The sequence below is a fragment of the Ochlerotatus camptorhynchus genome, unplaced genomic scaffold (assembly GCF_037179485.1).
Source record: "Ochlerotatus camptorhynchus isolate MF236.1 unplaced genomic scaffold, CSIRO-AGI_Acam_v1.1 ptg000230l, whole genome shotgun sequence".
Taxonomy (NCBI): Eukaryota; Metazoa; Arthropoda; class Insecta; order Diptera; family Culicidae; genus Ochlerotatus; species Ochlerotatus camptorhynchus.
In genome coordinates this window covers 90,597-117,392 of record NW_027040720.1, presented here as the reverse complement: position 1 = coordinate 117,392, position 26,796 = coordinate 90,597, and the positions used below count along the sequence as shown (strand labels likewise).

The window sequence follows — 26,796 nt, the reverse complement described above, 5'->3', positions numbered from 1 at the left end:
CCTGAGTTTCCCTGGTTCTCGAATTTGAACAGAAAATAATGAAACTGTCTTTAATTTATCGGAACCTATTCAAAGTCCGAACTATTCTGAAGTTTCAGAACTTCTGAAAAGTTCCTGAAATTTTCCTGAAACTAATGGAATCGCAATAAACCTCTGGAAGCATTCCTGAAGTTCCGGGGAAGTTGAAAAAACTGACGAAAGAAGACGGAAGAACCTTCCAAGGGAAGCCGAAATAGCTTTCCGGAAGGAATCGGAAAATAATTTATAAGGTAAGGTGGACGGAAATTTCTTTGGAAAGTTTTAATAGACCTATTTTTCCACTGAATAAAAGTATTTCCCGATTTGCAGAAACCACCTGGATGAGCCATCAGCTGTTTTTCGACTGCTTGGTAACCAAAAAACGGCGATAAAATGGACGCATTAGTCGAAAGAGTATCAAGAATTAGACATTTTTGAAGATGACATTTTTTTAGAGCAGGCTCAAAAATTTTAATTTTCAAAGAGATGAAAGTCTCTCACAATAGTTTCCTCTGACAATTCAGTGCGGGCAGGCAGTTATGGTTATGGTTATTAATGAAAAAATCGGTATAAATCGGTATTAAAACTCAAAATTCGGTATTATGAGAAACCTTATCTGTTTTTCGGTATCAAGTTTGAAAATCGGTATAAATACCGATAAATCGGTATATCTGGCAACGCTGGTTGGTGCTGTCACGGCATCGACGTTGATGGCAGCTTGACTGCCATCTGTGAGCCCAGCCGAAAAATGATAAAAAAAATAGAGTTGGTCCAAAGCAGCGTTGCCAGATATACCGATTTTCAAACTTGATACCGATGTACAGTTAAGGTTTCTCAGAATACCGATTTTTAAGTTTTTATACCGATTTTTTTTTATAAATAATCAAAATGATTACTGCACACCCGCGCTGAATCTATTGTGAGAGGCTTTTATCTTTTTGAACATTAAATTTTTGAGCCAGCTTTAAAAAAATTCTTCTTTAAAAATTTCTTATGCTTGGTACTCTTTCGACTAATGCTTCTTTTTCCTCACCTTTTTTGGCTACCAAGGGGTCGAGAAATAGCTGATGGCGTATCCCGGTATTTCCTGTAAATCGGGAAATACTTTTGTTTAGTGAACAAATAAATCCATCAAAATGTTAATTTTTCAACTTCCTGAAATTTCTCTTGTATTCTCTTCAAAGTTTCTTCCAACTTTCCCTAGGAATTTTCGTCCACCTTACCCTGTAAATTATTTTACAATTCCTTCCGGAAATCTATTTCGACTTCCCTTGGAAGCTTCTTCTGGCTGCCCTTGAAAAGTTCTTTCGCCTTCTCCTCTACCTTACCAATCAGGCTAACGCCTTGTTGTCCTCTGCTGTCCGAAGAAGTCGTCTCTACTTTCCATGGATCGAGCATGGCCTCGTAGTCTCGAAGAGTCCGCAGGTCGCCTTCTACTTCGTCTTATTCCGTCAGTTTTTTCAACTTCCCAGGAACTTCAGAAATGCTTCCAGAGCTTTATCATAGTTCCAAGGGTTCGATTGTTCGGACTTTTGGGTAAGTTTAAAGATATGTAAGAGTGGTAAGTTCCGATAAATTAAAGGCAGTTTCAGTAACAGCTGTTAAAATTCGAGAACCCGGGAATTTCAGGAAAGTCCAGAGAACTCCAGTGAACTAAAGGAAACATCTGAAATATTTTAGAAACTTCACAAGTCCAGAAAAACTCCATGGAAATTAAATGGTTTTCAGAACACTTCTATTTGTTTCAGGAGAATTGAGATAACTTAAGGAATGCTCTGAGAACATCAGGACACATCAATTAATGAAAATGTCTTAACCTTTAAAGGAGTTCCGAGGAACTCAGGGAATTTTCAAAAACTTCAGCAAAGATCCGAGAGGTTCATGAAAACTTTGTAAACTTCAAAACAGCCCCATTAACTTCTGGAAAATTGCAAGAACTTTCAAGGAGTTCCAAGGAATAAAGGGATATTCCGAAGTGCATTTCAGGAATGTTCTGAAAGTATCAGAGAAATTGTGGGGTTTCAGGGATGTTTTATAAATATCCGAAATACTGCTGGATCATTTGAGCATTTAAGGAACTTCAGGGAATGTTGCTAACATCGCCATCGCCCAGAAATCTATTTCTTCCAGATTTTTTCCTCGCTTCCCCTTGAAGTATCTTGCGCTCTCTGGCTTTTGCCTTTTCCAGAAGTTTCTTCCAATCTACCGTACAAAGTTTCTCCCAGCGCCTCCAAAAAGTTTCTTCCATCTTCTACAGGAAGTTCTCTCAGAAGTTTCTTTCATCTTCATAAGTCATTTTTTCCTACTTCTGTTGGAAGGTTTTTCCGAGCTTCTTATGACTTCTCCTGGAATTGCCTTCCAATTTCCAAATCTTTTCTGGTTTTCTCTGCGTGTGTTTCTGGTTTTTTTTTCCGAAAGTTTCTAAAGTTTTCACTAGAAGTTTCTCTATATTTGTCTTGGATGATCCTCATCGGATATTTTTCCGACATTTCTTAGAATTTTCTGCAAACTTCCACCACAAGATCTTCTTTATTCTTTCTCCGGAAGTTTTTTCGATATCAATAAGAGACTTATTCAAATATTCCCGGAAATTTCTTCCGACGTACTACTTCGTTCTTAGTCCAAAAGTTTTAATTTTCGCCTACAAAAAGGCAAAAATATAAAATTAATAAAAATAGTGAATACCGATAAATACCGATTTTTTAAACATTTGATACCGATAAGCTTGGAAACCATCTGGCAACGCTGGGTCCCAACCAGGGGTTGAAACAGTTGACGTTTTTTACTACACTCGCTTCGTTGTCGTGCGCGACAGTCTGTTTGTATTCGAACACTCATGCTCTACCGTCGTCTCTCTCACACAACACGAGCGGTAGAATAACATTCGAGCTAAAAGAAAATTATCAAAATAGTTATCATATGACATGTGTGATTTCGTTGTAATTCCTCAAATTGGTGTAAATCAAACCATTTGTGTTCAGAAATATTATTACTAGGACATCATTGCTTGCTATTTTCAGAATTCACACAAGCACACCATCAGCAGCTCTTATTATAAGAAAAACTAAAATACATACATTCGTGACGGTCTTCGGCGACAGTGTCGTATGACAGAGCCTGTCATACGACATTTTAGTTTGGTACTGTACTATGATAGCTTGTTTTGCAAGTGTCGGAGACAAAGGCAGTCAATTATCACAGAAAATGTGTCGACTACCGTGACCGCTTACAAGACTGGTCCCAACAGTGACGTTGCGAAGACGAGAACAATTCGAGCCATGGTGGAGTCTATGCGGGTTTTTTTTTCGGAGACGTTTTTTTCCGTTAGTTCCGAGAAAAATTTATCCAGCCGCGACGCGAGTGCCAGTCCGCATGATTTGTTTGTACACCGCGAGTGAAAGTCGTCTCCGTGGCCGTGAAAGTTATGAGTGCAACAGAGTGTCGGATCGCCATTGTGGGAAGCTTATCCTATTGAGCTAATCGCTTCCCCGGCTATCCACAAAGGAACCGGTAGACACTCGTCGTCCTGACTGCGGTGGCTCAGTAAATAGAGCCAGTCTCGCCACCACAGTTAATCGGTTGACGCGGGAGGACGAAGCAGGCGGTACTAGAGGTGAGTACATCTGGGCAGAAACACTACGGTGTCTACCGGGGTTGCCTATGGCGTGTAGGCAATCCGGTGATTCGTCACCAACGTTGTGGGGGGGGGGGGTCCAACAGACGAGCACGGATCAACCCCCCTCCCCGCTAAATGTCAAAGACCACTGAAGTAGGTGTCACCGCAGCACTATCCGTGCTTTGTAGCAGAACCGCCGCCATACTGTCGTCGAAGGGCCCCACCGCGAACAGCAGCGGCAGCAGCGAGGATGAGAAGATAAGTAGCGAATAGACGTTTAAAATTACATTTTCTTTTTGTTGTTTTGTTTCACCCAAATCCGAACGTCTTTGGGGGAAGTACTCTTGCTCGAGGCCAGCTATAGGCTGGTAGGTAAGCCGCAACTTACAAGTGCTCGGAAAGTTCATCATTCAATATGGCGTCTAAGGTGACTACATATAGGTGTTAAATTCATGATTCAGCCATGTTGGATTATTGTATGAGACAGCGATCGAGTTTGTTTACAATTTGCTCTAAAACCGCACTTTTCCCCCCGCGACCTCCTCGTCTATAAAGTGAAAAAGCTGTATCACCATGTATATACCCACCATGGTCACGTCTTCCTTCGGAAGGCAAGTACACACTAAGATTTTGTTTTCGTGTTCGGTAAATTTTACCGAAATCAGAACAGCTGAACGTTCGGTAAAACTTTGACCTTCATTTTAAAGTCCATTGAATTACACAAATAATTTCAAAACATGTTCAACCTTGTCTAAACGATCAAATCTTGTCATTTTAGTGTAGATTTAGTTTCAAAGTAACTGAAAAGCAGTTGAATTAGCGGCGCCGGTGGTGTAGTGGTAAGCGTGATTAACTCTCACCCCAGCAGGCCTGGGTTCAATCCCAGTCGGCGCCGCCGGGATGTTCTGAGGCATAACATCTCTGATCATGCCTTCCTTTGGATGGGAAGTAAAGCCGTTGGTCCCCGGTTCATGAGTTGATGGGTCGATAGGTAGGGTCCAGGTGTGGGAGCTGCCTTCCTGGCACGTCGGTAGCATTGGTGCTCAGCACGGAAAACAAGATCGACGGAAAACAAATCAAGGAAAAAAAAGCAATTGAATTAAATTGCATCAATTTTACCGAACAGTTCAGCTGTTCAGATTTCTGTAAAAATTACCGAAGTCCTCGAAAATTTCTAAGTGTGTAAAGCCGTTGGTCCCGGCCCATGTGTGTGGAAGCTGCCTTCCTGCACATTCGATTGCCGTCAATGGATGGCTATCGATGTCCGTCGGTGATTGGCACTAGATTGCGGAACAGAGACCGACGTTAAATAAAGGATTGAAGAAGAAGAAGAAGAAGCAGAAGAAGAAGAACCCGTTTTACGAGGTAGGCGACGATTGTTCGTATTTGACAGCCACCTCTCACCCCTGGCTGTGATACATTCCGTCAATAAATTACATTCATAGTTATTTGAAAATAAGCTGCGAAGGGAGGAAAAGTTACACATTACGCTAAACCTATAGGATGCATTCATTTTATACACATGTAATTTAACAACACTTCAATTAATAATTAGAGTATTTTATCTGCCGAAAATGATGTATTCACTAATTCATCTTAACAAGCAGAACTAGAAACGCAACCCAAATAAAGACATGGCGTGATTTAGATTTTCATAACATTTAAACACCAATTACTTGAATGAATGAAAACGGAAAAAAAATCGATAAATCGATGATTGCAAAAACCGAAAATGTGCACAGAAATTTGGACAAATTCGAATAAGGATGAATTTTGTGTGTACTTTAAATTTGAAGTAAAACCGAAAATCAAGAATCAAGCCAAAATATGCAAAGATCACGCAATTGGCAGACCTTACGGAAACTTACCACAGTAGTAATATTTGGATATCCTAGGCAGGGCTAGGATTTTTCGCAAGGACAAAATTGCATTTGGTGGTTTGGATTGATGGTGACACACAGAAAAATCGGGGAATGTTTTGGTTATTGAGTTTTTTTTTTTCGTTTTGGGAAGAGAAGGAAGACAATGAAACGAGAGAAAGAGAGAAAGATGGTATGAGTAACAGTTAGTTCCGGAGGTTATTTGCTATCGCTGGCGTTGAGGAACCGATCCCCGCTCGGTTTGGACGCGAATTGGCATTTTATTTGGTTAACGTTTAAAACATGTTTTTTTTGTAGAAAAATCAAAAGCAAGTGAAAAAAGTTAGTGAGAAAGAGTTGCAGTCTTAAACTGTGTTAAACCGGGAAAAGTGGTGTGTAAAAGTAGGCAAAACTTACCGAAAAATAGCGGATTCAAAAACAGGCAGCAAATAAAAAAAAACAAGTAGATTTGTGTAAAAAATCGTTGCTGCTTCATTGCCGCTTCGGTTGCCGCTGGTTCGATGTTTGAGGTTTTACAAAAATTAAAAAAAAGGATAAGAACGCAAAAGACACGAAACTAAAACACCAAAATTTAAAGGACTAGACAAAATGTGTGTAACATTCGTTGATTGTTTTTTTCTCATATTCTGCGCCGATCCGGTTTTCGTTCGTTGGCGGTCGCCAGTTGCCATGGCGGCATCCGGTCCGGTCGTCACACGTCGTAGATCTTTTTGATGAATTTGTTCTCGACCGAATGCAGTAGGCGCATGTGCAGGGACATCAGCGGCGTCGGGTTGGCCGGATTCAGCAGCAGGGGGACGCTCTCCTCTGACGTTGTTTTAAGGTGAGTTTGTTTGTTTGTTTGTTTGTCGGTTTTCGGGTGATTGATTGTAAACCAAAGTAAAAAGCGTGCGTGATGTGACGATGCAGAAGGGGAAGAAGTTTCGTGGAAAAAAATGCGAGAGGAAAGTAGAAAAAAGAACGATTAAACAAATGTAGGTTGAACTAAAATTAAGTTTTCAATAAATCAGGCGAGAGACAGGTAAGTAAGCTCAGTTTTAATTCAGAGCTAGATTATACGGGGTAAAACGAAACTTTCAGCACTAAATGGGTTAAGCGAATGATGAGTGATGTTTGATAGTGAATTCTAATTTAACTTTAAAAATCGCTAATTTTTTTTAGGTGATCTAGAATTTAAAAAACATTCAATAAAATTCATTAAACGCTAAACACAAGATTCTCTAATCTGGCTGCTTTCAGTTTTTTTATGCTTTCCGATAAACGCTAAATTGAGAAAATGTTTTTCCAGAACCTAAAGAACTAAAGAAAGCCAATCGGCAGCGATTGATCGAACTATGTTAGGTAGCTAATCCAATCCAACTAAACGCGAAACTCGAACAAAGCACCCGTAGCCTAAGTATGGAGTATTTGAGGACAAGTCAGCCAAAAAGCGCCGATTGCGGATGGAGTGGCGCCGGGACTTACCCTGCAGCTGCCGGTTGATGAGCGCCGTTAGGCCGTGGCCTCCGTTGTCGCTGGATTTGCTGTTCTTCATCACCAGCATCGGTTTGTCCTCGGCATCTTCGCCGTAGCCGGACGAGATGTACCCATTGCTCTGGGCCATCGTTTCGCTGACCTGTTCGAAAGGGGATGACAATTGAAAAAAATAAGGTTAATATTCGCTGAATTTGCATATCTAGTTTTCAAACTTGAATTCACTAGAAAAGGTGTGATCTATCTACTATAACCCTTTGTCTGTATCTTGGGGTCAATTTTACCCCAGGTCACTTTAACAAGTTTTTCATTTTGTTTATAATTTTGAAAAAAGGGCAAATGGCTCTAATGTTGGCCTGTGGATCTAAGATTGGGCCCATCGCTAAAAATCTGTTATTTATCAATGTTATCTAGATGAACACGTCATTAGTACGGCACTAATGGATAATTTTGGTCGCTATTGAAAATTTAGTCGATTGCTGAATTTATATATGGGCCCAAATAAGGGACATTTAGGCCGACATTACATTCATTTCCCCTATATCAGTTATTGTGCATCATCTGCAAGAGCTTCGTTTTCTGAGCACAGCGATATTTTTTTTTCGATCTCATAACCAGTGATGAAAAATATCATGACATTCACGTGACACTCGTCTTCGCATCAACCGACTATCGCTTACAGATCGTTTTGTCACGCAGTGAGAGTTAGAGCCATGGCAAACAACAATCACCAGTAATGGTCGCTGCTCACAAGCAAAACGTTACAATCGCTGCTGATAATGAACAGCACAACGAAAACAGTGAAGACTTCTGCAGTACGATCATGAGAAAAAGCGAAACGACAGAAGAAAATGAAAACAATGCCTTCGCATTTCAAGTTCGTCTCGGCAGGCACGAGTGTGTGAGTTACAAACAAAGCAGGCAACATTAAACGGAAGCTGCTGGGCTCTCTAACCAACACACTCACATAAGCAAGCAAAGCAGCAACTGCTTTAAAACGAGCACAGATGAGTGTCGTGATTGTCAGGAATGACCAGATCGGTGATGGATCACAACAGAAGACGAGATTCACCAGTTGCTTTTTACTTCTTTCGTCAACTTGATGGATGGTCATGGAGAGAGCTTCGACGAGCACATAGGAATGTACAAAGCGTTACTACCATCAGCTGTTTGATGATGGTGATTGTGATAGGTCGCAACTCTGCTCATAACATAACAAATTGACCCATACAAAGTCCCGCCGAGAGGCGCCATGATAGAGTTTTTTTTTTTTTGCTAATTGCTAATACACGTCAAATAACGAATCGAAAGGAAAACTCGACCTTCTCCGATTTGCATTAAACCTGGCATAATTGTTAGGTATGGGCAATGATTCCCATCACGCAGCTCAGAAAAATTCTAGATAAACATTTCAAATTGTCCTATCTGCATTGATCGATTCTCTTCATCGACATTCTCTTTCGTTAATAACTCAGCTGCAAAAACTTGCCCTGTTGTATATAACGTTGAGGACGCTAGATGAGAACCTCTTTTATCAAACTAGGTATATGGTAAAAATAGCGCAAATTCTATTTGCATAGCAGTGGTTATCCAAAAAGAAAGTCGATGAAGAGAATCGATCAAGGCAGATAGGACCTTTTGAAATGTTCATCGAGAATTCTCTTCGTAGGACGTTAACATTCTAGCAGTTCCGCTTTCCTTATCCTGATTGAAATGTACCGACTTGTTTTGCCAGACTTCTCCCAGTTCATAGAAAACGCTCCGGAGTGCGACATCCAGTTACTTACATACCTTACCTTATCAATCAGGCTAAGGCCCTGTTGTCCTCTGCTGTCCGAAGAAGTCGTCTGTACTCTACTCGATCCATGGCCACACTTCGCCGGCCTCATAGTCTGCGAAGGGTCCGCAGGTCGCCTTCTACTTGGTCAATTCATCTAGCGCGCTGCGCGCCTCTTCTTCTTGTTCCAGTTGAGAACCATTTTCACTGAGTCGTCGTGCGGCATTCTTAAGACGTGCCCAGCCAACCGTAGTCGCCCAATTTATGCAATGTGGACGATGGATGGTTCTCCCAGCAGCTGGTGCAATTCGTGGTGCATTCACCTCCTCCACTTTCCGTCATCCATCTGCACTCCACCGTATATGCTATGGAACACCTTCCTTTCGAAAACACCACCAGCATAAAGGGTGATACGGTCAAAATTTGGTCAAGGGAAAACGCGTGTAAATCGGCGAAATCGTTTATTTAAAAAATCAAATTAAATTTCTTTTTCAAGTTCAATTAGTATAAAATTCAGGAAAAATATTCAGTTAGGCTTCCGCTTTTCCAAATCCGAATTGCCGGGCCTTACGCTTGACCCCTGCCATCAGATTTTGTACAGCCACCTTGTCCACCTTCTTCGCCGCAGAAAGCCAGTTTGCCTTGAACTGCTGCTCGCCCTTAGCAGTTTTTTTGGTCTTCTTTAGGTTCCGCTTGACAATAGCCCAGTATTTCTCAATTGGGCGGAGCTCTGGCGTGTTGGGAGGGTTCTTGTCCTTGGGAACCACCTGCACGTTGTTGGCGGCGTACCACTCCATGGCCTTTTTACCGTAATGGCAAGATGCCAAATCCGGCCAAAACAGTACGGAACAACCGTGTTTCTTCAGGAAAGGCAGCAGACGTTTATTCAAACACTCTTTCACGTAAATTTCTTGGTTGACAGTCCCGCAAGCTATGAAAATGCTGCTTTTCAAGCCACAGGTACAGATGGCTTGCCAAACCAGATATTTCTTTGCGAACTTTGACAGTTTCATGTGCTTGAAAACATCTGCTACCTTTCCCCTTCCTTTTGCCGTATAAAACTCCTGTCCCGGAAGCTGCTTGTAGTCGGCTTTGACGTAGGTTTCGTCGTCCATTACCACGCAGTCAAACTTCGTCAGCATCGTCGTGTACAGCCTCCGGGATCGCGCTTTGGCCGTCGTATTTTGTTTATCATCGCGATTTGGAGTCACTACCTTCTTGTAAGTCGATAGTCCGGCTCGTTTTTTGGCTCGATGCACGGTTGTAGACGATACACCCAGCTTATTTGCGGCATCTCGGAGAGAGAGGTTAGGGTTTCGCTTGAAACTACCGGCAACTCTCTTTGTCGTCTCAGCGGCTTCCGGTTTTCGATTTTCCCCCGATCCAGACTTCCTGGCTGTCGACAAACGTTCTCCAAACACTTTAATTACATTTGTAACGGTTGATTTGGCAACTTTTAGCGATTTTGCCAACTTTGCGTGCGAGTAGCTCGGATTTTCGCGATGCGCGAGCAAAATTTTGATACGCTGCTCTTCTTGCTTGGACGGCATTTTGACAACTGAAGAGTGAATTCCAAAATCAAAATAGGAGCAACATTCTACACACACACACCTTCAAAATGAGGGGTGTTCAGGTTTTTTAAATGCAAAATTGAAAGAAATACGTCAAGTTGATATTGACCAAATTTTGACCGTATCACCCTTTAGTCCAGGTCTTGTGGCCGTAGTGGACCACCGGTCTAATCAGCGTCTTGTAGAAAGTCAAGTTTGTGCGACGGGGAATTTTATTCGACCGGAGCGTCCTTCGGAATCCAAAGTAGGCACGATTCCCTGCCATAATGTCTTTGAATTTCTCTGTTGGTATCATTTTCGGCGGTCACCAGTGAGCCCAAATATACGAACTCATCGACCACCTCGATTTCGTCACCGTCAATCTGAACTCGGGGTGAGAGGCTAACATTATCTTCCCTAGAACCTTTTTCTCTCATGTATTTCGTCTTCGATGCGTTGATGGCAAGTCCAATCCGCCTAGCTTCAGCCTTCAGTCTGATGTACGTTTCCGCCATCGTCTCAAAGTTCCGTGCCATCATGTCGATGTCATCGGCGAAGCCAAGAAACTGGATGGACTTCCTGTCTATCCCAGTTCTTCTGGTCACACCTTCTAACGCGATGTTGAACAGTAGACACGAAAGTCCATCACCTTGCCATAACCCCCTTCGGGACTCAAAGGGACTCGAGAGTGCCCCGATACTCGAACAACGCACATCACTCGATCCATCGTCGCTTTGACCAATCGCGTCAGTTTATCCGGAAATCCGTACTCGTGCATAATCTGCCATAGCTGGGCACGTTGTTTTCGCGGCATTTCTGCAGAACCTGTCCTTGGTAGCACAGGCACCCATGAATCTCGCCTGGTATTTCCCCACGAACTCTCTTGCAAATTGTGACAGACGACGGCATAGAATTTGGGATCGTACCTTGCATGCGGCGCTCAGAAGTGTGATCGCGCGGTAGCAATCCAACTTGTCGTCCTTCTTGTACATTAGGCATACGACACCTTCCATCCACTCCTCCGGGAATATCTCCTCCTCCCAAATCTTGCAGTTACTCAGTGCAGCGCTCTAGCCAGTGCTTCACAACCGTTTATCAATAACTTACTTGGTAGTTGATCTACACCAGTTGCTTTGTTGTTCTTCAGCCGACCGATCTCCTCCTCAACTTCTTGAAGATCAGGGGCCGGTAGCCTGTCGTCTTCTGCGCGTGCTTCAAGGTCTGTTACCGTGTCACCTTTGTTTTCTGCTGCATCACCGTTGAGGTACCCCTCATAGTACTGCTTCCACCTCTCAATCACCTCACACTCGTTCGTGAGTAGGTTACCGTCCAAGTCCTTGCACATATCGGCTTGCGGCACGTAGCCTTTGCGCAAAGTATTAAGTTTCTCGTAGAACTTCCGTGTGTCGTTTACGCGGTACAGATTTTCCATCGCCTCGCGATCTCGGTCTTCCTGCTGCCGCTTCTTTCTTCGAAAAACTGAGTTTTGCCTGTATCGCTCCACATTGAATCTCGTGCGGCGCTGCAGCATTCTCGCCCGTGCTGTATTCTTCTCCTCTACTAACAGTTTGCATTCGCCGTCAAACCAGTCGTTTCTTCGGTACGGGATCACAGCACCTAGTGCCACTGCCGGATATTCCTCCAGCCATCCTCAAGAGTTGCTGCCCCAAGCTGCTCTTCCGTGGGTAATGCAACTTCCAGCTGCTGTGCGTAATCCTGGGCAACTCCAGCGTCCCGTAATTGCTCAATGTTGGGTCGCGGCGTTAGACTTCGATGGGTGTTATGCACCGTCGAGAGTTTTGAGGGCATGCATACTGCAACTAGGTAGTGGTCCGAATCTATGTTCGCACACGTTGGCCGTTGTCGTTCGATACGGCATGCAGGATATTTGGCTCGATTGCCGGGCTGTCGCCGATGACGATTTTGACGTCCCATTGCGAACAGCCGTCGTACACCTGCTCCAGCTGCGCATAAAACGTGCACGTTGATAATGCTGTAGTTGAAGATACGGCCCTTAATCCTCAACTTGCAAATCCTCGCGTTGATCGGCTACCAACCAATCACGCGTTTCGACACCCAGTTCCTAAGCTGAAAATCTCCCATCGAGTGAACATATCTCACCTCCGTCGCTCTAGTGATGGCCTCTTCGATTGTATCGACGCTGTCGAAGTAGTCGTCGACGTAGTGCTTCTCTATTTTCGCTGCTGCTGCTTCCGGAAAACTCGATGGCATTCTGATTCTTCACGCACTGCGCTTGGCACGGAGACCATTTTTTCTGGTCTGCATTTGAGGCATTATAAAACCCTAAAACACAGAACTTTTATTATCCTACATTTTGCACACCCGTCTCTTCCCAAGTCATCCTCAAAGCGATTTATCCTTGCGATTTCAAACCAACCAAACCAACAATCGCAGCTTGCTCTATGACCGGCACAATCAGCATACTTGTGGCACACTGACAGAAAATAAGACCCAAGATTGGTGTCCGGAGTGACCTACCCCTTGGGCAACCCGGTATTTCGGACAGCTTTAATATTTTGGTTTGCAATCGCAACGGCCCCAAAAATGTGGAATATCGTGCTCGATAAGGATTCCTTTTACCGACGAATAAAACGGCCCTACGCCAACTGGAAGGAGCCAGAGTTTTTCCATGATGATTCGCTGCAGAAGGTGGATAGCATTCTGATGGCGGTCAGCGTAGACGAGGAAACCATCTACAGCAAATCCACCTTGCTGCAGACCTGGCTGCTGGGATACGAGCTGAATGATACGATTATAGTGCTGTACGAAAAGTCAAGCTTTTTCCTGACTTGAAGCAGATCGAGAAGGACGATGAGGAGGGCATTCCGTCGGTGAGGCTGTTGGTTCGGGATAAGAACGACAAAGACAAGGCTAATTTTTAAAAGCTGCTGGAGGCGATCAAGGGATCCAAGGATGGCAAAACGTTGGGCGTCTTCTTCAAGGATAACTTCCCGGGTGAATTCTGTAAATCGTGGCGAGCCTTTGTCAAGGACAAGAGCTTCAACACGGTGAACATCAGCGTCCCAATCGGGTACATCATGTGCTCCAAGGAGGACTCCGAGGTTATCACCATCAAGAAGACCTGCCTGGTGACGGTAGACGTATTCAACAAGTACCTCAAGGATCACATCATGGTGATTATCGATGCAGATAAGTCTCCGGTGTGGATACCAATTAGTTGGACATGTGTACACGGCGATTATCCAGTCGGGTGGCAATTACAGCTTGAAGTTCAGTGTGACAAGAAATATCAGCACTTCGGATCGATCATCTGTGCTCTGGGTGCCCGTTACAAGTCCTACTGCTCTGATGTCGTCCGAACATTGCTGTTCAATCCGACGGAAACGATTCACCTTTCTGCTCAATCTAGAAGAGGAACTGCTGAAGGTGATGATTCCGGTCCTAGAAGCTCTCGGAGGTCTATGACGTTGGAATGCATTATGCCAGGAAGAAGGATCCAAGCTAAGAAATTCGGTTTTGCCATCGGGTTGGAGTTCCGGGAGAATTCGAGTAAGTTGTAAGTTAATTAGGTTGAGTGGAAGCAATAAAAATCCGTGTGATTGTGCCGTGAAAAGTAGTTCGGCCTTGTAAGGACCCTATTTTTCAGCAGCAAATCATCAGCACTCGGTCAATTGGTCATCTACGTACCAAACCAAATTCACTTGAACAATACAGAACTACTTTTCACGGCACAATCACACGGAATTTTTATTGCTTCCACTCAATCTAATTAACTTACAACTTTTTTTAATTTTATGTTGATCACCAACCAAGTAAGATCAAGGCTGTGCCTATAAAAGAGGATACTCAGCCTCTTCCTTCATTTGCTAGACTAGAGCGCGCTTGATAGTAAAATGCATCGAGTGCAAATTTCCTCGCATTCTATATTCCCAATACGGTTTGACATTGTGAGCTATAGCTTTCTGACATTACAACCGATTTTTGTGAAAACAATTCTAACAATTTCTGTACTAGTTCTTCTATTATAGGAAGAAAATCTAGCCCACCAACCACGAACAAAAATGGATAAGCGGCACTTCATTTTAGGTTTAGGCCCTTCTGAATTCATCGGTGCACTCGTGAAGTAAGAGCAATCTCTCCTAGAGCAATGACCGCCAAAAAAATAGGAGGACACCTGTGTATCTACCATGAATTTGAGAATGTCAACAGCATTCCCGAGCAAAGTCGGTTAACAAAATGAAAGCAAATCGATATTAAAGATTGCAGTTCCTATCATAATGAATACTCATTTTGATTTCAATTGTCACGACATTAGTCTGATATCATATTGTGCTTTCATTATGCAGTCAAGACATTTTAAATGAAAGCAACTTAACTTGAAGTTCTGCTGTTAACGTCTTGTTTAAGATTTAAGTTAAGCTTATCTGTCGTTGAACTAACGATTATTGTTTAATTGTTTTGTTTAACACATTTTAGGTCATTCGCAACCAACCCGAGGTGACATTTGAGCTCAAGTATTTCAGCGTGAGAAGCTTGGATGCTAACCATTTACACCAGGCCCGTATTCAGTCAAACATTATGAATGCAAAATCAGTAATCAAATTGATTTCATTGAAAGCAGGATTAGTTCTCCGTTTGCTTCAACAGTGTAAAATTTTGCTCTCATTTTTGATGTGTTAACCGTTAAGTCAACCAAAATGAGATCAAATGGAGTATTCAAAGTAAGTTACATCATAACAGCAAATTCTGATTTCAATTTGATCTCTAACTTTGCTCGGGTTCGCATTCATCTTCAACTTTAACACGGCACCCCATCATCCCCCCACCAACCTGCGTCACCTGCATCAGCTTCTTGACGACGTCCCGGCCGAGGATGTGATCGAACACCGCCTGCAGGAACGGTTCCGCCATAATTGACAGTTTCAGCTTGTCCCGGTGCCAGATCAGGACCCGGGACTCTTCCATGGCCATAATTGACACCTAAAAAAAAAAAAGTAAAATGGGGTTACAATTGGTTTTCAGAAAATGATCACCGATTACTGTACCTGGAAGTAGTCATCCGTAGACACTCCGAACCACTCGGGTGAATCCAGGAACTGGTGCGGAAAGACTATGTGCAGCGCCTTTTGATTCTGGGAAACCACCAACCTGGAAATAGTAAAGGGGAAATCAGTAATGAATTTTTACTTCCGAGGTTTTCCGGTGTGATAAATTCGCAATAAATCGGTTGAAGCTCAAAGCAAAGTCATTGAACAGCGCTTTTGGTTTGACGAGAGACATTTCTGTCATCATCGTTCCGAAAATAATAACCTGAAGGTTATTCTTAGATACCACCGTTTTTTTTTCCTTCTTCCGAAACGTGCTTACGTACAAACATCTGCGTCTACCGGTGCACAGGAAACCGGGGAATGTAACTTTCCTCCCAGTTGAAAGTATGAACGGACAAACGTGGTTAGCACATTACGCGTTGTGCTGCCGAATGAATGCACAAGAATTGCGCAATAATCGGTGCTCTTGTGGGGCAAGTGTCAACGTAAATTAGCTTCTTCAGCGCAATTGGCTTGCGGAATAAGGTGAATCATAGATCGGAAGGCAAATCAATCCGAAAATGGTGCTGATTTGATCGATAGGAGAAGCCGATAACGGTACATCATGAGTCAGCTATGTGACGAGCCTCCTGCCGACACAAATCTGATGCAACTTTCTGAAGCGTTTCTGATTGGTTTTTAATCCGTTTAATTTATCGAGTGAGTGATAAAAATAACGAGCGCCAATGTAGAAAAGACTGCCGTTACTCAGGTCTATTCGACGCTGTGGGTGAGTGAGCTGAGGTAACTCTCTGTCACTAGTGACTAATTAGTGGTTTACGCGACCCTTTGGAAGATTGTGAGCGAAAATCAAGAGGATATTGATTAAAGGTCCTTCGATAACTATTCTAAATGGTTTTGAAGAAAAAATCATATGAGTTTTGGAACGTACCGTAAAACGAGGTAACATTGATGTTTTCTTGAAGTAGGGGAAATGGTTGTAATGTCGGCCTAAATGTCCCTAATTTGGGCCCATTCATAAATTCAGCAATCGACTAAATTTTCAATAGCGACCAAAAATATCCATTAGTACCGTCCCAATGACGCGTTCATCTAGATAAAATTGATAAATAGCAGATTTTTAGCGATGGGCCCTATCTTAGATCCATTGACCAACATAAGAGCCATTTCCCTTATATAATCAGACTACATCATATACAATAAGAAGGCAATATTGAATTTGTAATTGCTATTTCAGAAATACATAATTACATAAGTAATTGTTTGAGAGTAAAAAGGCGAAATAGGGGAAATGACGGCTTCGGCATGCCAGACTATTTTCGGCAACCCAAATTGAAACACTATTTTCACTAGATTTTCTTACGCAAACGCTTCGCTGAATGCATGCAAACGATTCTTTATGCTTTCAGCTTCAATTTGACTATATTTTTACCACTGAGAAAAAGCAATCTAGCAAGGTTTTCTTGAAATGAAACGCACGCACTATAAATTGTAGCTGATTTCGAGTTGCCGATAATAGAACAGTAAATTTACATGCAGTTCAAATGGAACGGTTTCCGAAGAAAAACTGGTTGCCGACAATACTCGCTCTCACTAGAGAAGATTGGAGCTTTGTAAAAGAGTTTCAAACAGTTTTTGACAATTCTTTCGACTGAAATTGTTAGAGCAGCTGGCAGCAAAAGATTGTAAACAAACCAATACTGCATATGTGTGCGTTCCTTAGAGAAAAGGGCTATAGAAAGAAGGTCGCTGCTTAGGTTGCCGAGAATACGTAAATTCCCCTATGTACAAGAAAATTGTTTTTTTTTTTTTTATAATTTTGGAAACACACTCTATACGGTATCAAGGGCAATAGCCTAAACCTCAATTTGGAACCAATGTTTCTGGCTCGGGAAAAATGCAGAGAGTAAATTTAATCATTATAAAAGGTGTCCCACATCAAATTGCATCACGGAAAAAAACGCTGTAGAAAATTACCTTCTCTTGAAAATTTGAGTAGAAGTAATTTAGAGTGTATTGTTTACACTGTATATTTATCGCTGTCAGTTTTTCGAAAATTGGAAGCAAGTTGATTTTGCGCAAGCACCTGGAAAATCCTCAACGCTCTCATCGGGACATTGGAAAACAACTCGGAATCGGGCAGTCAACGGTGAGTCGTGTGATTAAACGTTACAACGAAACTCTGAACATCGAACGGAAGGAGGAATGCGGTCGGATTGGATGTTCTATTAGTGATCAGGATCACAAGCGTGAGGGCTACAAAATGGTGAGTTGACAACCTGGAAGGAGCGGAATACCTAGCTCTGGTCCTCACAAGTTCCTACTTCACGCCTCCCCGAATCATATGATAACAAAAGACTACCAGCTGAAACATGGACACAGCTGGGTGGCGTAGCCTGGGCAATGTTGCCAGTCCGGCAATAGCAAAGTGATAGAGGAAATGCTTCACCAAACCCGAGCGTCTGTTTACCATGGAGGTGCGACTCAAAACGGCGTCTGTTCTCCATATTAGGAGCGGCTGATCACCGTCCTAGTGCCAGCGTGGGACTCGAAACAGAGCTGTGCACGATGGTCCCCCGGCAAGACAGATGGTTGGGGCAGGCCCAATAAGCCGCCCTGAAAAAAAAAAAAACATAAGGTGCAAATACCGAAGAAGTAAATACGGATCGGAACAATCGGCATAGACCTACTCGACGAAACAAGGACTACGATTGAATCGAAACATGGAACTGCAAATCCCTTCCCGGGTTGCCATAGGTTAATCTATGACGAACTTCAACCACGCAACTTCGAAGTCGGGCGGCAATGTATAGACCGGCAATCGGGCCAAACAGCCTGCATGCCGTATCGAACGACAACGTTTAACGATGCGTGAACTTTGCAGCCTCTCGGGGTATGGTAGTCCGAAGTACCTTTTGCCCCCGCAAGGATATCCACAAACCCTCCTGGAGATACACAGAAAACCAAATAAACTCTGTTATTGCCAGACCAGCTGTAATTACACAGAGAACGAATAGATAATGCTTGGGACTAGCAATCATCCTCAATGTGTAAAAACTTGTGATCTCGAATTAGGAAATACCAGCGCCAGCTGCGCCTGAACGCAGGTCAAGAAAGGAATGGGTAAGAATGTGTTGACGTGACACTCGCTTTGATGGAAGCCGAGGAGTCCTCTGCACTTCCACGAGGAATCACAGGGATGTTGGGTAAGAGGGTTGGGTTTGCAGCAGGGTTCGTTTTGGTAAACGATAAGCTGAATTGATGTCCTAACGATCGTACAACGCGAAGGAGCTTGCGATTGAACCCACGTTCTTCTGCTCAGTAAGCAAAACCGTTTGCAAACGACGACAAACTATCGTCAAACCCCCCATTCTAGGGCAGGGCAATAGAGAATTATTGTCACAAGAGACAAACACAGCAACAACGAGAGATGAAAAAGGACAACAACAACAACAACAACAACAACAACAACAACAACAACAACAACAACAACAACAACAACAACAACAACAACAACAACAACAACAACAACAACAACAACAACAACAACAACAACAACAACAACAACAACAACAACAACAACAACAACAACAACAACAACAACAACAACAACAACAACAACAACAACAACAACAACAACAACAACAACAACAACAACAACAACAACAACAACAACAACAACAACAACAACAACAACAACAACAACAACAACAACAACAACAACAACAACAACAACAACAACAACAACAACAACAACAACAACAACAACAACAACAACAACAACAACAACAACAACAACAACAACAACAACAACAACAACAACAACAACAACAACAACAACAACAACAACAACAACAACAACAACAACAACAACAACAACAACAACAACAACAACAACAACAACAACAACAACAACAACAACAACAACAACAACAACAACAACAACAACAACAACAACAACAACAACAACAACAACAACAACAACAACAACAACAACAACAACAACAACAACAACAACAACAACAACAACAACAACAACAACAACAACAACAACAACAACAACAACAACAACAACAACAACAACAACAACAACAACAACAACAACAACAACAACAACAACAACAACAACAACAACAACAACAACAACAACAACAACAACAACAACAACAACAACAACAACAACAACAACAACAACAACAACAACAACAACAACAACAACAACAACAACAACAACAACAACAACAACAACAACAACAAACAGACCACAATAAGAAACCACTAACCACTAGGCGTAGAACCAATCCCTAAACCTAAACCTGTTCTAACCAACCTGAAATAACTAACGAATGGAGGACTTTGACTACCCAGCCATGCAATAAATAGTCGCATTCCGTGCCTTATGCCAACTTGATGAGTTTATTGCGCTCATCTTCTGGCACCACCCAGGGGACACTTGGTCCTGTACCCAATGCTTAACTTATCTCCATTCCACTCAGCTTCTCGCAATTTTTTGTGATATAGTGGGCGGAATATTATTATATGATACAATTCAATGCAGGCGTCTTTCCAAATTTGGCAGATCGACAGGTAATCGGTAAGTTACCACGATGGTTGCTAATCAACAACTCGACAACATCTCATCGTCAACGCATGCTATGAGAATTTCCCATTGCAAACAATAACGAAACGACGTCATCGAGCTATCGATCAACTACCCTGTTTACCACCTGGTACCTTATAGCACGAGGCTAGGAGGCGAACCGGAAGAATCGATGAGCAACCTCCGCCAAAACCAAATAGATCACGTTCTAATCGACGGGAAATTCTTCTCCGACATTATCAACGTCCTCACGTACCGCAGTGCGAACACAGATTCGGACCACTAAATACCTAGTTGCAGTATGCATGCGCTCAAAACTCTCGACGGTGCATAAAACCCGTCGAAGTCGAACGCCGCGTCCCAACATTGAGCATTTACGGGACGCCGGAGTTGCCCAGGACTACGCGCAGCAGCTGGAAGTTGCACTACCCACGGAAGACCAGCTTGGCGCAGCTAATCTTGAAGATGGCTGGAGGGACATCCGTTCCGCCATAGGAAGTACTACGTTGGTACTACTGCAGCGACGCTAGGTACTGCGACCCCGGACCGAAGAAATGACTGGTTAGACGGCGAATGCAAACTGTTAGTAGAGGAGAAGAATGCAGCACGGGCGAGAATGCTGCAACACCACACGAGATTGAATGTCGAGCGATACAGACAAGCGCGGAACAGACAAAACTCGGTTTACCAAAGGAAGAAGCGTCAGCAGGAAGACCGAGATCGCGAGGCGATGGAAAATCTGTACCGCGTAAACGACACACGGAAGTTCTACGTGAAGCTAAATAGTTCGCGCAAAGGCTACGATATCTGCAAGGACTTAGACGGTACTCTTCTCACGAACGACTGTGAGATGATTGAGAGGTGGAAGCAGTAATATGACGAGCAACTCAACGGTGATGGAGCAGAAAATGAAAGTGGCACGGCAACAGACCTTGGAGCACGCGCAGAAGACGACAGGCTACCGGCCCCTGATTTTCAAGAAATTGGGAGATGGGTCGCCTGAAGAACAACAAAGCAACTGGTGTAGATCAACTACCAAGTGAGCTATTAATATACGGTGGTGAAGCACTGGCTTGAGCGCTGCACTGGGAAATTGCCAAGATTTGCGAGGAGGAGATATTACCGGAAGAGTGCATGGAAGGTGTCGTATGCCCAATCTACAAGAAGAGCGACAAGTTAGATTGCTGCAACTACCGCGCGATCACACTGCTGAGCGCCGCCTACAAGGTACTCTCCCAAATTCTATGCCGGAAGAGGTTCTAGGGAAGACAATGTTAGCCTCCCACCAGATTGACGGTCACGAAATCGAGGTGGTCGACGAGTTCACACACATTCGGGCTCACTGGTGACCAGCAGAGAAATTAAAAGACGCATTATGGCAGGGAATCGTGCCTACTTTGGACTCCGGAGGACGCTCCGGTCGAATAAAATTCACCGCCGCACAAAGTTGACTATCTACAAGACGCTGATTAGACCGGTGGTCCTCTACGGCCACGAGACCTGGACTATGCTCGTGGAGGACCAACGCGCCCTTGGTGTTTTCGAACGGAAGGTGTTCCGTAGCATCTACGGTGGAGTGCAGATGGATGACGGAACGTGGAGAATGAACCACGAATTGCACCAGCTGCTGGGAGGACCATCCAACGTCCACATTGCAAAAATTGGGTGACTACGGTGAGTTGGGTACGCCCTAAGAATGTCGCATGACGACCCAGTGAAAATGGTTCTGGCAAGCGACCTAACAGGAACAAGAAGAAGAGGCGGTGGATCGACTAAGTAGAAGGTGACCTGCGGATCCTTCACAGGCTACGAAGCTGGTGAAGTGTGGCCATGAATCGAGTAGAGTGGAGACGACTTACTCGGACAGCAGAGGACAATAAGGCCTTAGCCTGATTGGTAAGGTAAGTAAGCTTCAAACTTGGATATGGAAAAGCAGCTTGGCACCATATTTAAAAAAAAAAGCAAAAAAATTAACATACTCTGCCTGTGCATCTGGCAAGATGACAAACAATCTGGCAAATCCAGATAAATCTGGAATACTGACAACGCTGCTCTTTAGTACCCACTACTTCAAACCAGAAAGCACACACTCACATACAAATCACACGCATCAACCGTCCCGTACGTCACTGAAATCGTCATTCGTTCGCGGTTCGTGAAAGTAAAATCACTGACCTAGGCCAACGACAGTCATAAGCGAACGCATGTGATAAGGAAGGTGGGTATCGGCATTTTCCTCCCATCTGGAATCGCACACCTCCTACCGCTTTAATCGGTCCCTAAATTATGACGACGGCATTAGCCAAAGTTTCGCGTCCACCTTCTTCGCCGTCGTGGTGGTGATCGTCGTTGTCCGTGCTGCCGTTGAAATGAGTGTATGCGAGTCGTTTATGATAACGAATCGCGAGAGAGAGGCAAAATTAGCGAGAAGCGAACCGGCAGATACGAGAGCGGAAAGTTCCATATGTATGTAGATTAGGAAATTTACGGCACTAGAGCCGTATTTTTTTTTTATATGGGGCGCAATCAAGTTCTCTCCCCTTATTTTTTTGGCAATCAATTTACGCGAATGCATGGCCTTTGTACTTGTACCCCACAGAGCAGTTGGGAATAACCGTGATAACCGTGATTCGGGGAAAGTATTTTTTGTTCGGCGGATGAAATTGCGAAAAGTTGAGACAGTCAATCACGTGCGTCACATTCTCTCTCGTCTTGTGGCTTGAGAGTGACAGCTGAAGTCACCGTCGGAATAATACTTTCGCTCAATTGAACAAGAGAGGTAGATTGTTTTCGTTTGTTGAACGATTTACTAAATGGCCGTAAAGTTGATACCGTGTGACTGCCGTCATAAAATTGCGACGTCGGCGACGCATCAAATCCACCACAACAACTCTGACCTTGTTGGGTGGTTGCGATTCCGCGTAGTACCTACTATTAACTAGATTGTTCGCGGATACTTACTTCCCCGACAGGACCAACGAAAGGCTGTCCACCTTGGTGACCTTCTCCTGGGCGTAGATCTCCTGGTACTTGAGCGACCGGACCAGCTTCATGCAGTTGAGCACCTTCTTGAACTGATGACGCGACACCCGGAGGGGTTTGAATAGAGCCACGTAGACCTACGGGGGAGAGGTGGAAGAAAGAGAGGAAATTTTTTAGATCGCTGTTTCCAAGCGCACGACGGGGGGACACTGAACCAGTGTTGTAAAAATACGTAACAATGGGGCAAGGTCTTGTGACAAATATGTTTTGTCGCTCTCAGTCGATATTTCACACCTTCCTGCGGTGAAGTAGAATGAGACGACGAGTGGGACGACGACGGAAATGGAAAAGTGTGACGAAACGAATGCAAAATAGCGAATAATTAGAGTTGCGGTTTCTTTTTCGATTGCAATCTCGTCAATAGAGCGTCAATATTTTTCACACCTTGATTCGATGAACACGAGTAGATGCTGCGATGGGGGTCATCAACAACATTCGATATGGGGCGATCGTATCATGAAATAATAACAAATACTTGACATTTGTTTTGGTTTAGGATAACTTTCATTTATATCTCGTAGAAAGTAATAAAAATCCCTACATAGAAATTGAGAGAAGTGAGAATGAGTCGCTTTCAATGCATATTCAGGTCAATAAATAAACGACAGCCTAAAGAATTCATTCATGGACTTTGACGTTCACTTCTTTCCCGAAAATTATTGTTGAACAAGCTACAATTAAATAAAAAAAAATCCATACAGTTTTACCCGCTTTACTACCAGTGAGCCAAAAAAATCAAATTTGAGAGAGAAAATTCGCTCTCACGAGCTCAATCTCTCAACATGCCATGTATTTTGGAGACATTCTATTTGTGATTTCCCTCGCACATACTACAAAATAGGGTACCTGACACAGCAAAAGTAGTAGTAAAATTCTTCTTTATTTTGATTTGTTATGTGGTTTACAATTGCTAATACAGGGCAAGAGGTAAGCCAGAAGGGCTCTTCATCTTTGGTGAACTTTTTGATTTTGTGTTGTACATGTTGTTTTTTACTGTGTAATGTTTTTTTCAATTTTCTTCTTGTGAAGTATGTTGTTTGAATGTTTTAATTTGTTATTCTACCTACTTAACCTAACTTAACCTAACGTGCCAGACGATCTGTTGATCGGATCGCCTACAATCTCTGAACCTTGCGATGAAGTCAGCTCTCCGAAACTCCAGAGTCTTAAGACCAGCCAGGCGGTGGACCTCAGAAATTCTAGTCCGTGGGGACTGTTAAGGATCATCCTAAGGATCTTGTTTTGGATCCTTTGGAGTTTGAGGTGATGGCATTTGGCGCAACTCTCCCAGATTGGCATCCCGTATTCAAATACGGGAATGATGATTTGTTTGTAGACAGCAAGCTTATTTTTCAGAGACAGGGTAGACCTCCTGTTGATAAGTGGATACAACGATCTTATCAAGATGTTGTACTTGGTTTTGGTTTTGTCAACGTGCTCCCTGAAAAGTGTTAACCCGAGGTACACGACCTCTTCGGACCATTTCACCACTGTGCCGTTCAGGCAGATCTTGTTATTCTCCAACGGAACTGAAATCTGGGAGATTAAGAGGGAGGAAAGATGATGACCTGGGTCTTTGCCGCGTTGATACGGATCTTCCAGCTGTTGAAATATTCAGACATGACGTCCAGGCCTCGCTGAAGTTTGGCAGTCAGAGCTCCGATGACCCTACCATTGTAGACGATGGATGTGTCATCTGCGAACAGAGACAACGATCCACCATCAGGGAGAGCCGGCATATCGGAGGTGAACAGGTTGAATAGAATGGGGCCAAGGATGCTTCCTTGTGGAACCCCGGCACCGATGTTGAAAGCATCCGATGTGATGGCATTCAGAGAGACTCGGAACGTCCTATCCGATAGATAGTTGTTTATTATCTTCACTAGGAAGATTGGAAGACCGTACTGCTGCAATTTGAACATCAGGCCATCTTGGCAGTCATTGTCAAACGCTTTTCAACGTCCAACAAGGCCATGGCAGATGTTTTCGAAACAGACTTGTTCCGTCTGAGAATGTTTGTCACTCGAGTCAGCGGTGGCAGCACTGTAATCGGTCGTCGAGGTATCGGTGGGAAGTTCTGGTCATTAATTTCCGGCACTTTCTTGCGGCCAGGCTGGTTCCTCGTCGATGCTTTCTTCCGGATCTCGAAGTACTCGGTGCGCTTCGGGCAGGCCTTGCTTGTAGCTTTGTGATCCGCACCGCAGTTGGCGCAAATGGGATTGGCTTCATCGAGTCTGTCGCAGGCGTCGGTTTTGTGTTATTTGCCACACTTGATGCAGCGGCTGACCATATTGCAATTCTTCGTTCCATGCCCGAACAGCAGGCAGTTCGAGCATTGGGTGACTCCATGACTGACCGGCTTGTACCGCTCCCACTTCACCAATATGTTGAATAGGACGCGGATGTCCTGGAGGTCCATAAAAGTTGTTGAGTTCTTCTCAAGGTGAACCAGGTATAGTTGGTCACGGTACTTGACGGCCTTGTTGTGGCGGGCCATCTTGTGAATTTGGACCGGTTTCAGTCAATTAGCCACCAGCTCTTCCAAGAGGACGCCTGTGTCCATGTCGTATAGTCCGCACAGGACCACCTTGAACAACCTAACAACCTCGATGTCATGTCACCTGTGATTGGTCCAGTATGGTCTTTACCGCCTTGTAATATTTCAATGCCAGAACCATCAGTTTGTATCCTTCCGTGCACAGCTGGATGGTGTACCGGACGCCCTGCGTGATGAAGAAGCAATCCGGGAGGGAAGCCCTTCACTTAGAAGGGCGGCATTCTGCCCTTCTTCGGCGGTCTTGTTGTTTCCGTCACCGGTTCTGCACCGTCCTTCAGAACGGAGAACCGATTGTTGTCGAGCAGCTTCTTCGTGGCTGTCGCACTGTCACTGTTGTCTTCAAGCCTAGACCATTCCCCGGGATTGCCGGCACTCGCGCCACCGTGCGATTTTTTACCCATGGCTGGGTTAGCGTAAGCGTCACTATTCAACGCGAGAAAAAACGGAACAACGCAATCGAACGAACGGAGAGAGCGAGAGTAAAAACGTCGACTGTACTGCTCAGCAGTCTGGCAGCGAATGATGTCTGGTGCCTCTATATATGCATTTAGATTATAATCCGAAGTCCCTCCTTTTTTATATATTCTGCACAAAATATACTTTCTGCCCCACCCAATTCATAAAAAATGGCGGGAAACCCTGGAGGGACTTCGGAAGTTAATCTAAATGCATATACAGTCAAGATTGCTATAGTACGGTTAATAGGGACCGCACAAAAGGAACCGGCAATAACGAATACACGTAGTATATGTATGTATGTATGTATGTATGTATGTAAAGGAAACCACTCATTGTTGCAGGCACAACCATTAGACAGTGGACTGTCCACCTCGTACGACTTGATCAAGTACAACACCTGATTGTATTCAATTTACCATTGTATGAAGGGCCAAAAACGGAGGGCGAAACTGTAAGCAGAGGCACTTACGCTTAGTCCGCGGGATCAAAGAAAATCTCCTTCCAACTATAAAACCCGGTAATGTACAAGCCATCGCACTAGGGGATGTCCTAATGAGTGGGGAAGAAGAGCCCGCCTTCAATTCACGATCTGTTAACGACAAGAAGTTGGCAATTCCACTCTCCCCATCCAAATCGCTTCAATCGGGTGCCTTGGTTGGACCGTCCCATAACCAGTGTCGACTCGGGGTTAATGGATGGGACTTTGACGAATAATATGAGGCGGAAAACGGGGATCAATCTAATCAGCACTAAAAAGAATAAATTAAAGAAAATCACACAAAACGTTCTTCTCG

General features: G+C 43.8%; 1 protein-coding gene across 1 annotated transcript in view; it reads right to left on the bottom strand.

Annotated features, from left to right (window-relative positions):
• Nucleotides 1–25,483, bottom strand: part of LOC135704090 (uncharacterized) — a 40,252-nt gene extending 14,769 nt beyond the window's left edge. Inside the window, exons 1-7 of the mRNA XM_065225517.1 lie at nt 25,299–25,483; nt 25,010–25,220; nt 22,906–23,063; nt 15,342–15,444; nt 15,127–15,276; nt 6,979–7,129; nt 5,503–5,535 (exon numbers count right to left, since the gene is read on the bottom strand). Coding sequence (XP_065081589.1) covers nt 5,503–5,535; nt 6,979–7,129; nt 15,127–15,276; nt 15,342–15,444; nt 22,906–23,063; nt 25,010–25,220; nt 25,299–25,483 — 991 coding nt within the window. The remainder of the gene's footprint in view (nt 1–5,502; nt 5,536–6,978; nt 7,130–15,126; nt 15,277–15,341; nt 15,445–22,905; nt 23,064–25,009; nt 25,221–25,298) is intronic.
• Nucleotides 25,484–26,796: the final 1,313 nt, after the last annotated feature.